Raw genomic sequence first — 15,060 nt, 5'->3', positions numbered from 1 at the left:
GTTCCTCTTTTTTTAAATCATGCTGCGTGATAGCTGGGACACCCTGTATATACATTCGTATTTTATCTAGTGAGGCACCAGTAATATAGTGATACCAAATGGCCTAAGGAATAAGGGCCTGACTGAAATGCCAAGTTGATAAAGAGACACTGGAAGTTCCATAACATTTAGTACACGTCGTTTAGTTCCTAATATGCTGCCGGTATACTTGTCACCTGCAGGCTTTCGAACGACTTATTTCTAATTTTCTTTTTCCAGGACATATATAAGGTTATCGGCAAATGGATAGAAAAATACGGCGACATTTTTGGGTAAGCTTGACATTCACTTGCTTGAAGGGAACTTCGAATTGCCTCTTGATACTGATGTGTAGAGAGGCCTAGCAAATGAAGGGCTCATGGCCGGCTATCTTCTCAGAATGATATTCTGTCATATCAAAAAAGGCGGCGCAACGCACAATTTGCCTAGACAGCCGTCTCGAACGTGTAATCACAGCGCATTGGGAAGTAAGCAGTGCTGTTTGAAGAGTGGTGCTAACTATTATTCAATTGTCGCAGATAAGGCGACTGACATGTAAGAGTAACATTCGAACGCTCGTAGCCCGAAAGAACCCTCCGGCTGCCATGCTATAGGGTGCTGTCGATGGCGCAGTCTAAGTGCAGTAAACATTATCTTCACTCATTTCCATCACTTTTTTACTGTATACGTTTCACATTTCTCCCTAGCACGTGCTGCGATGCGGAGGTTTCAACGTGCCGGTGGGACACTGCCCTGAGGCATTCTCTGATTAGCTTAGGGAGCGAGCTTTTGCGTATGTTGTGCAAATTAGGTGTTCTCCGAGTGTGTCATTTTAGTCGTGGTGGTTTTCATCTAGTGACATGATTGCTGCATTGATCAATTGATCGAATAACTGACTGGTTCTAGCGACCGGAAGAAACAAAGAAACAGATTGACACTGCGAGTTTCCGTATAATGAAGGACTCCGGATTCCTTTTGACCACATGGAGTTATGGCGACTATACACTATAGCGACAATAGATTTGCTCGAAAACGTAAACATAAACGAGAGAAGCGTCAACAGAGACGGAATGAGCGTAAACGCGCGCATATATATTAAAAAAAAAAAGCAGATGTCGCAGCGTGACGCATATTGGAGGCAGCGTGAGGGATCAGTAAATGAGATGCGTGAGCAAAGTTACGCGCGTCGTGATGAATTAGGCGAGTCGTGGGAAATTATGGCAGTTTTGGTGGTTGCCTGCCCATATAGGCCCATTTTGAGACAATAGAAGTGCAGCGAAAGTGGTCGAAATCTTGTGCGAATAGTGTATGCACCTTCGAGAACGAATTGGCGAGATTTGAAAGTCGTAGAGCGTCTGAAGGAGCCATGCAAAAGGAGCCACAAAATCGCGCTAATAGGCCTCGATCGGTGCTTGCCGGAATATCAAAACGCTTGCCAAAAAGCTTGGGCGATAGAGCGTGCGCCGAGATTTACGTGCTGGATCTCAAAGTCGTGGAGCGACTAGTACGGACATTATAAATGGACAAGGTGCCGCGGAAGTCGCCGAAGCGCTGTTTCGGCAACGAAGTAATGGGGAAAAAGAAAATACCGGCTAAGAGAACGTGCAGATATTTCGAAATAAAACTTCGCATGTGAATCTCTCAGACCCTCTTCGCGTTGAAACATGCGTTAAAGGTTATTTTACAGAGTGGGTAAACTTTAATATAGAGGAACGCTATATAGATGTTTGCTACTTAATTAACATATCTTGCCTCTTGCACTCCCTGCATACTAGCACTATACGTACTACCACAGCGCTCTCCCTGCGACGGATGCGTGGCCTAACAGTGGGCCAAACATGAAGTGATCAACAGAAGTGACATGCGAAAATTGCGACCCTCCCTCGTTTAACACCTCGCTGGTGCGTACACTTCTCCACTCCTCGCGGTGGCTCGGTGGCTACGGCATTCTGCTGCCGAACAAGCTTCAATAACGAACGACGAGGTCGCGGGTTCGATTCCCGACCACGTCGGCCGCAGTTAAATGAAGGCTAAAAGCAAAAAAAAAAGAAATAAAAAAAGAAGAAAAAAAATCACGTGGCATTCTACAGCTGTGAATGTGCATTACGAAGGTGCGTTACGAAGGTACAAGGAGCGATTTTGCGTCAAATCCGGGAGCTGACTTTTCTACCCGCATATCTGTTGACTAATACGTAAAATGTACAGAACCCTAGTCAAAGAAAGCTTCGCTGTAAAACCACGTTCGTGCACTTCGATTTACGTGCCCATTTAAGAACCCCGGACGGTCAAAATTAATCCCACGCTCTCCATTATACGGCGCATAAAATAGCCAAAAGTGTTGCATCGGGACGTTAAACAAACAAATATATATATATATATATATATATATATATATATATATATATATATATATACTTCGGTGCCCCGTGTTTTATTTTTATCCTTTTTTGCCTCGTGTGGAATAATGGCGCCGCTAAATATACAAATCACGATGTACACCTTCTCGTAGTTTCTACAATGGCGATGTGCCATTCGTCGTGACCCAGGACCTGGAGTTGATCGAGGAAGTCTGCGTGCGCGGCTTCTCGAATTTCACGGGCAGAGGGGTGAGTGCATGGAACATTTCCGTCTTATAAGAGCGTTCTCAGAAACGTCGGACGCGGCTGCTCCTAAAGCTCCGCGATATTGAGGGTCCAGTCTCGGGGGCCACTGCATTCAGTTCACTTGCTGTGCGCTTATGGAATGTTTTAGCGCGGCGTTATACTTTTTCGGCAGTTACCGTTACCTATTGCGCAAGCACACGCGGTGTTTACACGCTCTTGGTATTTGCCGCAACCGCCCAACAACCGCCGCAACAACAGATAACGTTTGTCGCCGCGAGGGAAGCGAGCGCCGGAGGAGGAAGGCGCCTGGAGGTGGAGAAGAGAATCGCCGCGTTCGCGTAAATTCAGTTCGTGCTTCGACGCCAATATCTAGTACACTGTAGACGCCGCCGTACTCGCTGTGGATATTCGCGGCGCCTATATGTTTGCGCGTAAGCCGCGTTCACAGCGTGAAATGTCGCTGTAGTATTTTTTTTTTTTGTCATTACCAGTTGACAATGATGATCGAAGAAATGCATCCGGTTCTGGGCAAGTCCATCTTACACGCCAAAGACTCAAAGTGGAGGAGCATCCGAAACGCCGTGGCCGGCGGTTTCAGCGCAGCAAAGATAAAGATGGTGGGTATGCGCACCAAATGAGCCTCACGCGGCGTGCGAGTTCGGTTCTGTCGAAATGCATGACAATCTTCTCCTGTATAGGCGGAGTTAGATCTTCAATCGTACTGATGAATGCGCGTGCACATACGCAGAATAAAGAGACAAATGAAAATGACGCGACAGACAGGTTAATCGCGCTATCTGCGCTGACAGTCCTGCATGGGTGGCAGCTGTGTATCGATGTCCTCTTCGCCCGCCACTCCATGCAGAGTGGTGGGCGAGGAGGACGTCGAGACACTCTAGTTTACAGCCGCGTCTTCTTCTTCGTTATCCTCCTCCTCATCATCATCATCGTTTAAGTCCACTGTAGGACGAAGGTCCCTCTCAGCGATCTCCAATGGCCCCTCTTTTACACCAGCTGGCTTCTTCCTGCAAATTAGCTAATTTGACCACACCTGCTTATAGTTCTCCGTCTTCGACTGGGCGCGTTTCATTTCCTTGGCAACCATTCTGTAACCGTAATACACCACCGGTTATCTCCTCTATACGTATTACATGGCCTCTACTGCCACATTCCTTCCTCTTAATCTCAACAAGGTTATCGGCTACCCCCATTTCTCTCTCATACTTCCCGCTTTCTTTCCATCTCCTAATGTTACGCCTAGTAGCTTTCGTTTGATAGTTTCTTTGATAGCTTCTTTGATAGTTTCTTTGGTGACAGCCACGTTTCTGCCCCATATGTTAGTACCGGTAGAATGCAATAATCGTACAATTTTCTTTTCAAAGAAAGCGGCAAGCTAGCTGCCAGTTTGCATTTCATAATGCCGGCCATATTCTCATGGCCCAAGTCCGCCAAGATAATTTTCAATAGAATCAGGGCAACACTTGACTTAAATCAACCCAGAGAACAGGCTGACTTTAGAAAGGAATATTCAATTAAGTATCGCATCCATGCAGTCAATTAGATAAATGAGAAATCTGCGGAGTATTATAAACTTCTCTATATGGGTTTCAGGATTACAAAAAGGTGTTCTGTTTCATAAATATACCGTCAACCATGGAGCTAGTCCAGGGCCAAGAAGCATATGAAACATACTTGATTATCTTAGCAAAATACAAATATTCCGAAGCTGCCATATTTCTTCAAAGAAAAAGCTGAAAAATGCTAATCAAGGAAGGGGTCAGGCAAGGAGACAAACTATCTCCAATGCTATTCACCGCAAGCTCAGAAGTGCTCAAGTTATTAGATTGGGTAGGATTAGGAGTGAAGATCAGCGCTGAATATATCAGAAACCTGCGGTTTGCAGAAGGCATTGTCCTCTTCAGCAACGCTACAGATGACTCGCAACAAACCTTAGCCTACAAAGTGTAAGAGTAGGTTTGAAGCCTAATATGCAGAAGATGTTCGAGAGCCTGTCAAGAAAACGAGAATTCCTGATCTGTCAGCCTGTATAGGATCTGTGCAAGGCTACGTTTATGTACGGCTGCACGGCTAGAGCGGGATAAAATGAATTAAGGGATGCAAGCGACAAGAAAGGAGTAAAGGCGGAAAAGTGTCATGGGCGCACAGGCTGTCTTCTTCCTGGCTGGCTACCCATATTATTCGTTCAGCATATACATTCAATATACATGTTATGTACCATCCGCGATGACTCCGTCGTTATGACGTTCTGCTGATGTGCACAAAATCACGGGTTCGACTCCCGCCGCGGTGGCCATATTTTGATGGGGACCAAATGAAAGAATGATCGTGCATATCAGGTGTACATTCAAGAACACCAGCTGGTCAAAATTAACCTGGAGCCCTACACTGAAGCATATCTGTCACAGATCTGCAACGTTGCCTGGGGCGATAATCCCCGTGAATAATTCGATACACGAGGTACACAGAGTTACAGCTACAGCACCAGTGCTGCTCGTCAAGCATTAGACGTATTTTGTGACAGGCTCTCCTGCAGCTACGACGTCGCAGTATAATTATAACATTCTGCGTCACTTCACTTTATCAACGCAAATAGACTAACTGGTAACATTCATTTCTGACCGTCTTTCGTATTTTTTTCGTTGTTTCAAAAACGGACATTAGTTTGCTCACAAATGAACGCAGAGAAAGTAACTGTGGCCAATCCGGCATCTTATTGGAGGATTGGAAGAGAAACCTTTAAAAAAATAAAAAAAAGGAAAAGAAAGCTATTAGATAAAATACTTGTTGAGACCGAAATGGGAAATAAAAATAGTGTATTTTAGCCTATTGTAGGCATGCTAGCGTAGAAATTTGTATTGCTCTAAAAGCTTACACGGGAACAGTAGTTAATACCTGAGGAGACACTTTGCACAGTGGTTCTGTGGGCGGCTGTGCCCCGCTTGTTTACAGGCGTAAACTTGACTTTGGACGACAGGGATCGTCGAGAATGGGCGAGAAGAATCAGAAGTACCGAAGAACTCGATATTTAGTAGCAACCATAGGAAGCCAACCGATATAAAAGTTGAGAGGTAAAAAAATTAATGTGAGAAAGGCGAAGAGGTCAGCAGAAGGAGCTTTGTCTGTGGCCTGCTACTATACGCAGAGGAACGAAGAAGTGTAAGGAAAAGAAATGCTTGCATTGAAGCTAAAGTAATTTAATGGAAATTACAAGTTTTTGTATATTGAGATGTATAACGGAGCTTTAATTTTGAGATAACCTTTATATCTTTATTAAAGGGAAAGAGGAATTGCAACCAGAAAAAAAAGTAGCAGTTTTGCCTAAAGGCGAAGCATTAAAGGCGATAGTAAATTATTAGACAGCTATGCGAAGTAAGGAGAGTAGCTTTATCGGCCGTATAAAGCTGTAAACATTCGCTTACTAAATTAACAAGCATGGTATCTCGCGCGCACAAGAAAACATGAACACATCTCACTCGATGACCGCAGAAACTCGCTGTCAAAACGCTGTAGTGAGTAAGCACGGCAACAGCAGCGAGCGAATTGACCTTCGTGCTATGCCTCTCGCTTGAACGCGATCTCTGTTCGCATCGCAGATCGCTTTCGGGATAGGGCCCGCGCGGCCGCGCCGTATACGCAGCAGCCGCCGGAGTAGAATCCTCCCCGCTTTACTCCCTTGCGCGCGCGATATTGAGCCGCCATCGTCAGCTCACCCTCGCACGCTTTCACGCGCACATACGGCATGCGCGGCGACGATATTATCGCTCTTGGACTTTATACGGAACATCACGGCGATGCCGACGGTGACGACGACGGAAGAAATGCGCCTGGAGTGTCCATATAATCGCTATCGCAATAAAAAAGACAACTTGCCGCTACTGAGAAGGGAATCCCACACCTCCGCATTATGTTGTGGGTTCGGTTGTCTGCCTACGCGTGCAGCAACGTCCAAATGCGCCATATGCCGTACCGTCCCACAACATATGACGCGTATCGTTCGTGATCCCGCAGATGATGCCGCTTATGGAAGAAGACATCGATGTCCTACTAAAGTCTCTTGAGGAACCAGCCCGATCGGGCGACGAGGTGAACATGCTGCAGAGGTACGAGCAGCTGTCCATGGACTTCGTGGCGCGGGCCGCGTTCGGCCTCGACGAGAGATTCCAAGGAGCGCCTGACCACCCGATTGCCACCGTCGCCAGGTCTGCCTGCTACAAGATAATGACTGGTCCTCTGCACATGATTGCACGTGAGTCGGCAAGGCGCCGCCATTTCCTCTGTTAATGCAGTAAAAATAAAACAAACAAACAAACAAACAGGCAGACAGACAGACAAAAAGAGTTGCCGGTCAAGTTTGATTATTGCCGATGATTTTCAGTGGGTGATCAAGGCAAGGGCCTCAACATAGAGCCAACAATTGGAAAAGGGGAGTCGGTCAGGGCACCTGCTTCTCACTTAAAGAGTTTATATTACTTTAACTCAATCGATGGTGAGGAGCCCAAGTGAATAGGAGAGAGTAGGTGATGGTTGGGTGACGAAAGTGTAAATGTTCGAAAGGCGCTCCTTCTCAGCGGTTGAATAAATGAGTTTCTCTCGAAATACTGTCAATTTTAAAGTGGACCTCTACCCCGGTAGAGCCCACTTGCACACCGCACACATGCATATGGGTTGAGTTAAGTGACAAGTATTTGGAGCCATCAGTGGGTAAATGCATTATTGCGAAGACGACGCTTCCGCCTATAATTGGGGTGAATGGGTGAGTACAATTTTAATGTGTGCTCCGCCATGCGTCTTTTCATCGGCGCTACTTATGCCCATGCACCAGGGCCGGTTTAGGCAAGCTATCGGGACACGTGGGGCCGATGGAGAGTGCGAGAACACCCTTCGCCCATCTCGTAACAAGTTCTCTTTTCCCACTTTACTGTGACAGGTGGGGAGGGCCGCAGCCCACTCACCGCCCTATACCAATCATGCGGAGTATAGTGTATAGAAACTCATATTCACCCAAGAAATACAACGTACGTTGAGCGCTGTGAAGCATTGGCACTGAACTTTTCCCTCGCTTAATTTTTTTTATTCATCCGACACAGATCAGCACAGAGATACCATTTCCGATCATCCTCTTTCCTTATATCTGCAGAGAGTACTACCTGCTTTGGACGCTTGGTGAAGCCTTTGTGCTGGATTTCTCTCTTGATTGAAGACTTCGACAAGGTGACTCGGCAAATGGCTACGATAATTCAGATAAGAAAAAAGGACCCCTCGGTGAGTGACACATGTTTTGCTGATAAATTCGACAGCGTCTCGCCAGCTCTGTACGCATTTTCTATGGAATTAGACACCTTCATGGATGTTTTTAAAGTGCGGGGCCATTTCTCAAAGCGCCTTAGTCAGCATTGCACGACTCTCCTGACCACTCTAGCCTTTTGGGACCCATAAGCCCATCTGATTTGAATACTTATCGCTTGCTGTCATCACCGCTATTTATTAAGCTACTTTGTTTTTTGCAGACCGCACGCAGTTGGCGCCATATGTGCACCCACTTATGACGATATTTCCCACCAGGTGTTGTATGTGATGTGTGTAGGGAGCCTACATTCAAGCGCTGTTGCATGTAGGCTCCCTAGTCATGTGGAGTTTCCTGTTTTTTGGTTAAAACGCGTTGACAAATGAGTGAATACATATCTTGAAAGCGCCTAACTTGAGATATTTATCACAAAATTTTCACGATAAATCCAGACAATATCGAAACCTAGCGCCGCTGGAGCGCAGGAAAGGCGGCCTCGATATTGTAACAGACCGAGACGCCCCATGACGACACGCGCGGGCAAGTTGGAAACGAACGTCTCTGCCAGTCGCGGCAGATATAGGCCTACTGATACGGTACGCTTTGTCCGGCAAGCATGCGAGGCGTGCGTGTCGGGTCAGGATTTGCCGCGGCATTCTACCATTCAAACTTCACCCCCCACTTCTTCACGGTGCGTTGCCGTCTGACGCGCAGTGGGACGCTCTCAGTCACGATATTGCCTCGTTTGAGCTTTGGGATTTGATGATGAATATCTCGAATCAGGTGCGATTGTCAAGATTTTTAAAAGACGGGTGTGCAGGAAAATGTCACTGCCTCCAGATTTGCCATTTAGACAACTGCCTCCAAGGCTAAAAAGTTAACTAATTCATTTTTATTAATTAGTCTTCTGAAGCTCATGTTATTAGCGGAAAAGTATGTCCGCCTCGACCAGGAACTCGTCTGCAAAAACACCACGTTCGCTGCGCTCATTACTTTTTCTTTTTTATAAAAATGTGTATGGTCTAAAAAAAAAAAAAAAAGATAAAAAGCACCCTGTGTGTACGCCTCTCAGATTACACACTGCTGCAGCAACTGTGACCTCCTTAAATAAGCTCGCTTTAAAAAAATCCCAACCCTTGCAAATTGCTGTGTCCAAATTACAGCTTCATTTTGTGGCTTCAACCGAGTCGCAGTTTTGTCAAATATTGGCTCATCGTAAGCGGCTCCTAGTGTCATCCGCGTTTCTGGTTGTTCTGTGCTTCTTCTCGCAAGCAGTTTGGCTGTACATCTATATCCGTATTATTGCAGAATACGTGTCCATAAATGCTTTTTGCTTTCGAAAGCAGGAGCGGCACAAAGATATCAAGAAAATATAGCGCCTGTAATTTTTCAATTATTCTATGCTTAAATGTACCGTGACTTGCATATTCATTGTAACAATTTTCAAAGAAGATTTAAATCATTGCGGTGTGACGAGGCTACGCTTGCCATCGTGTAAACTCACTCACCGGTAGCACGCACTCCAACGCAAATGGGCGCGTGGTCACTCCGACGGGATGGGAGGCGACCGCCGACGTTCGAATCTGCTCGCTAGGGGAGCAATCGGCACTGGTGTCGCGGGCGGAAATTTGAGGTTGCCTCGTCTATGGTTGCAAATATTTTTTAGGCATGAAATGCTTTTAGCTCCCGTTGTCGGCGACCTTCAAGTGACCTTGAGTTAAAAGCCAGAGCCGTTATCCGGGCACTCGGACGAGAACACCCGGGCATCGTTGCGAGAACAAAATGAGATCATCCGGGCAACCAGTCAAAAGTTAATAAAATGTGGTCTCTGGGCCCCAACCTTTTGTACAGGACCGCATTACACACGCTAGTTACTGCCCAAAAAAGTTGCAAAAAATATTGCCTCCGAGTTCTTCCTAATGTTTGTTCACAATATCACTCAAGCTGCAACTTCTAGTACGCTAAAGTTTTTATTTGTCATTTCCAATAGCGACGTTCAAAAGGCAGATACAGGACACCATACACTTGACTGTCATCTTTTGGCGCTGAGACAGGGTTGCCTGTGCTCTTTTGAACGCCAGTGGTCCGTGAGTTCCGCGGCGCGGGTGTTGCGTCACCTCGAGAGACGGCGTCACGCTGCGTGGCGCCTCCTTCAGGCGCTTTTCTTCTAGCAGGCACAGTGCGCTTTGCCTCCATGGCGTCTTTCGCTGTCTGTCGTGCCGCCTTCAGCCGGTTTTCTTCTAGCTGGGCAGCGTCCATATGGACCGTTGCACAGTATGTCGTGCTGCGGTGGGGTGGGGTGTGCCGTTGCGAACATGTACTACACCCGTTTTAATATTGTGGCTAGTATCATCGCCAACCAATCTGCTTTGCCGGTAGCCATTTCATGCTTACATCTACTCTCGAGTATTGGAGAGCCAGCAATTTTTAAGGTATAGTGCTGAAAGTGAATTGTATGTCTCATGTTTGACTGTCTCGGCATATTGTTCGATCTGTGCGGCGTGAGGGTAGTCTTATCTGACTTCATTGATTAATTGAATATGGATTTAAAATGTTGCTAATGTGCTTAACGTGTCTCCGGTTTCGACACTACGTTGAATTGTTAAATGAATGAATGAGCCAAATGCGGGGCAGTCAACTGCAATGGCAATTAAAAACAAAAAAGAAGAAAAATAAAGTATGTCACGTTCTTCATAGCCTGACGTATGGACTGTTGGAAACCGCCTTGTAATATCAAGACGTATTGCGTGAATCTCTCTCCTGTCGTTGAAGACTTTATATTTGTGAGAGACTGCAACTGTGCTGTACTCCAAGGGATGTAACTCCAAAGGCTGATGTATACTCCCTGACGTCAAAATCCATGACGTCATGAGGTTATTGTGCTAGAACTTGAGTACGGCGTTGCCACTAATCTCTCGTGTTTCCCTATTTTCGGGCTTAGCAAGCCTTCTTTCATGGAGAGTGGCTCTATTGCCATCGCAGAAGCATAAATTACAAACCGTTATTGTGCTTCTAAACATTCGATGATGGTCTCTGTTTCTTTGACGCTGCTGTGCGCAACACCTCGCTTGCTGACCTATACGTCATCATCTGCAACACCGCAACGCCACGCACCAGCGAGTGCTTGTTGGAAACAAATGTTGGCGCACCTTGTGTAGTTGATGCATGGAATTAGTTGTTCGCCTTGTCGTTCCTTGCTTATGTTTCCTTTTATGTGCCGTGCAGTATGGAAGACCTGATATTCTCCAGAATCTGCTCGATGCAGAGTACGTTGAGAGCGAAACGCTACCAAATGGTGCCGAGGCAATAAATGGTGAGCTCTGTATTTCTCTATGAGCTTATCAGTATAGTCCAGAGCGTACACGTATATAAAAGATGAATGGAATCAGAAACTGGATAAAACAAGGCACAAAGGATGTTTAGTCAAGTGTGAACCTTGCGAGAAGACGACTTGACCTTGTAGGGGATTCGACCATGGCATATTCCCTTTAAGCAATGGGCATGTTTTGTCTCGTTAATAAGACGTTCTTTTGCAGTTAACTGCGCGAAGAACAGGCAGCCAGAACGACGAGGACGGTGTAGTTGCAGACAAGTATGCAGCTAGCCATTGATGCAACAACAATAACAAGGCAGCTGTGTTAGTAACACAAGACGAATGCGAAACAATGGAACGGAATAATCCGCTCAAATGGCACGTTGTCACAGCAATTGAGCCAACGTACCCTGAAATTTGTTTATCAAATACGTTTTTGACCATACGTAGCAGGCTGTCATTCTGTAATTTAGATAGAGGCACCATATCAGTATTGGATGGGCTTTGTATGTGTGCGTGTGTGCGTGTGGTGTGTGTGTGTGTGTGTGTGTGTGTGTGTGTGTGTGTGTGTGTGTGTGTGTGTGTGTGTGCGTGTGCGTGTGCGTGTGCGTGTGTGTGTGTGTGTGTGTGTGTGTGTGTGTGTGTGTGTGTGTGTGTGTGTGTGTGTGTGTGTGTCCACTTTCCACACTGTCCACACTGTCCACTTTCAATATCTTCAGTATTTTCAGTACAATGCGTATTCAATTCACGTGCCCCATTACAGATCATTTTGTACAATCTTTTGTGCATTTTGGCTGTTTTTATGTTGCCTTGTACTTGCAAAACAAACATTTTGTGTAACATTTTACATTATCAGGAATATTGCTGAAGGATGCACTGAGTGAATCTGTCATGCGTCTTCCTTTCCTTTTTACGTTTTTTCTTTCTTTCTTTCTTTTTCTCTTTCTTTCTTTCTCTTCTTTTTTTATTGATGAACGCTTGCAAAAGCAGCCGTGCTGCAGAAATATCTAACCATCTAGGCGTGCTTCACATCGTTTGACATAAGGAATTTTGTTTTCGCGCTTCCGAGTCTCTCTTACAGTCAGCTGTTTAACTTTGCTTTTGCTTTCCCTGTGTTCTTTTTTTCCCACTAGGACGAGTGACAAGCAGATCACTAAACGTCGCAGAAGTAATTACCTGCGCGGCCACACTGTTCGTCGCAGGGTAAGACACGAACCCAAAGTTGGGCGCTGCAATTCATATGACCCTCAGTTCATGCATACGCATCATGCGTATACGCATGACACGCGAAAAAAAATATCACAGTTTCGCCATAAGGGCGAAGCAATGAATACGATAGCAACATGTTAGAATATTACACGAAGTGTAAGACTCGCAGCTGTAGTTGCAGTATGAATTGAAATAAACGTAAGCTGACTAAGTAAAAACGAGCTGTTATTGCTAGGGTCCTCTATTTGAATCCCGCCATCGGACAATTTCATTATGCTTGTTAACTAAAGCCAACGTCTTTCTTTGTGACTTTACCCGCACTTTTCTGTGTCGGATATGTTTCAAACCTCTTCCCTGGGCCGATCCCGGAGGTGGTGCGCAGCCGCGCCATTAAAGTTACTTAACTTACAGGTTTGAGCTCTGTTAGTCTTTAGCACTTTTGATATTTAAGTCTGAGAAGATTTAAGATAAAAGGCATGCGTTGCCGGTGTATTGTTTCATATCAATTGTTTGTGGGCTGCCATTCTCAAAATTATGAAGAATAATTTTCTCAAGAATGTAAGACCTGGTGTGAGCAACTTTAGCGATAGACTGGTGAGGCAATATAACCCGCACATACCGCATGTCATATAGCATCATCATCATCATCATCAGCCTATATTTATGTCCACTGCAGGACGAAGGCCTCTCCCTGCGATCTCCAATTACCCCTGCTTTGGGATAGCTGATTACAACTTGCGCCTGCAAATTTACTAACTTCATCACACCACCTAGTTTTCTGCCGTCCCCGACTGCGCTTCCCTTCTCTCGGTATCCATTCTGTAACTCTAATGATCCACCGGTTATCTATCCTACGCATTACATGGCCTGCCCAAGTCCATTTCTCCCTCTTAATGTCAATTAGAATATCGGCTATCCCCGTTTGCTCTCTGATCTACACCGCTCTCTTCCCGTCTCTCAACGTTAGGCTTAACATATTTCTTTCCGTCGCTCTTTGTGTGGTCCTTAACTTGTTCTCCAGCTTCTTTGTTAACCTCCAAGTTTCTGCTGTACCGCAATTACATGTACATGAGTTATGTGCTCTAATGACATGCAATTACTTCTCCGAGGCGTGACGCCACCTCGCGGTGACACGAAAAGGCTAAGAAAAGCACATATTATCTCTGTATTATTTAAATCGTTGCCTGTGAAGACTAATTAAAAAAGTTGTCGCAGTTTCACCTGAAAGGCGAAGCATCAATTGCGATAGCAAACTTGTAGAGAGCTATACGTAGTAATGATATTAGCTTTATCAGCTGTATAAACTTGGACATGCAGCAACATCGGCAACACGCAGAACTGTTGAAGACGCCATCGGCGTTTTGCCCGCGTTCGCTCAAAATGCGTGCGGCGTTGGTGACTGTTGCCGGAGCCTGTGATATAAATAGGCACTTGGTGCCGCAGCTAAACGTCGCCTCACTTCCCTCCCCCTCCCCCACGTCCTCTCGCTCGTCGAAAGAAGGCGCGTTTGCTCTACATACATGGTGATTGTGAAGGAGAACAGAGACGCCTACTTTTGCAGCCCTTAAGCGAGCACGGCGCAGAACGCGCGTTTGTTCTCCGCCGTGCGTTCACTCCCCGTGAAAGACGCGCCCCTCACGCCCTTTCACTCGCACATACAGCGTTCGGCGCGCGGCGACGATTTCTTCTCCAAATGACGTCATACGGAACCTCACGGCGACGGCGACGGCGACGGCGACGGCTACGGCGACGGCGACGGCGACGCCGACGGCAGAAATCTGCTTTTGAGTGTCCATATAATTGCTATCGCAATAAAACACACACACAACATAGCTTAGATTGACAGCATCAAGAAAGCACGACTACGTTTTCTTGTGCGCAGACGACCTACCCGTCGAGTTTCCCAGCATTCTGCTGAGCCGGCACCTTGTTTTGACAGCAAAGTAGCCCGCATCATTTGTTAATTGCATGCTCTCTTCGCGAAACTGTCTTTTGACAGCTTCGTCAGGATTGGAATGATACTTAAGATGGCCGCTGTTCGCTCAGCCGTATACTTTGCCGTCTCCAGCGAGTATTGGAACACAACCTAGGGAGTGCTTTTTAGTGTGTGAGTTTTCTTACCGCTTATCGCACCTTATAACAACCTTCACTTGAACACAGTAAGAACACAGGTGTTAGCGCAGGCCCTTGAACTTCCACTAACAATTCCGTCAGAAATATATCGGCACGAAGTTTGGCAGCCGAAAAAAAAAAGCACCGCATATCCACGAAGTGAATGATAATGAGTGGGCGAAGCACCGGGGGATCATTCGGGTAACCGTGAATCCCCCGTACATTGCCCACTCGAACATGCAAATGAGTGACAACACATGTGTACAGTATATACAATGTTGTTTTATTGGTCGTATATAGTACTGAGGTGCGGACTTCGATTTCCCTTCATTAAGACTGCCTTGTGATCAGTGCAGCAGCACGGCGACGCCGGCAAGCGGACCCAGAGGCGGCGAGAGCGCGGGAAACGGCGGCAAAATGCCGGAAGCGTTCTCTACCTGAGGTTGGTGGCGCCGATGCTCGGTTCAAGCGCGAGCTTCGCGAGCCCTCGGCTCCGGGTC

The 15,060-nt window shown here is 46.2% G+C and overlaps 1 protein-coding gene across 1 annotated transcript in view; it reads left to right on the top strand.

The window, feature by feature from the left end:
• Window positions 1-263: 263 nt before the first annotated feature.
• LOC119461561 (cytochrome P450 3A24) overlaps window positions 264-15,060 on the top strand; it is a 36,545-nt gene continuing 21,748 nt past the window's right edge. Inside the window, exons 1-7 of the mRNA XM_037722906.2 lie at window positions 264-311; window positions 2,528-2,624; window positions 3,113-3,238; window positions 6,651-6,888; window positions 7,780-7,904; window positions 11,152-11,239; window positions 12,373-12,442. Of these exons, the coding sequence (XP_037578834.2) occupies window positions 3,119-3,238; window positions 6,651-6,888; window positions 7,780-7,904; window positions 11,152-11,239; window positions 12,373-12,442 (641 nt within the window). The 5' untranslated portion in view covers window positions 264-311; window positions 2,528-2,624; window positions 3,113-3,118. The remainder of the gene's footprint in view (window positions 312-2,527; window positions 2,625-3,112; window positions 3,239-6,650; window positions 6,889-7,779; window positions 7,905-11,151; window positions 11,240-12,372; window positions 12,443-15,060) is intronic.

The sequence above is a fragment of the Dermacentor silvarum genome, chromosome 8 (assembly GCF_013339745.2).
Source record: "Dermacentor silvarum isolate Dsil-2018 chromosome 8, BIME_Dsil_1.4, whole genome shotgun sequence".
Lineage (NCBI taxonomy): Eukaryota > Metazoa > Arthropoda > Arachnida > Ixodida > Ixodidae > Dermacentor > Dermacentor silvarum.
This window is presented reverse-complemented; position numbering and strand designations above follow the sequence as displayed.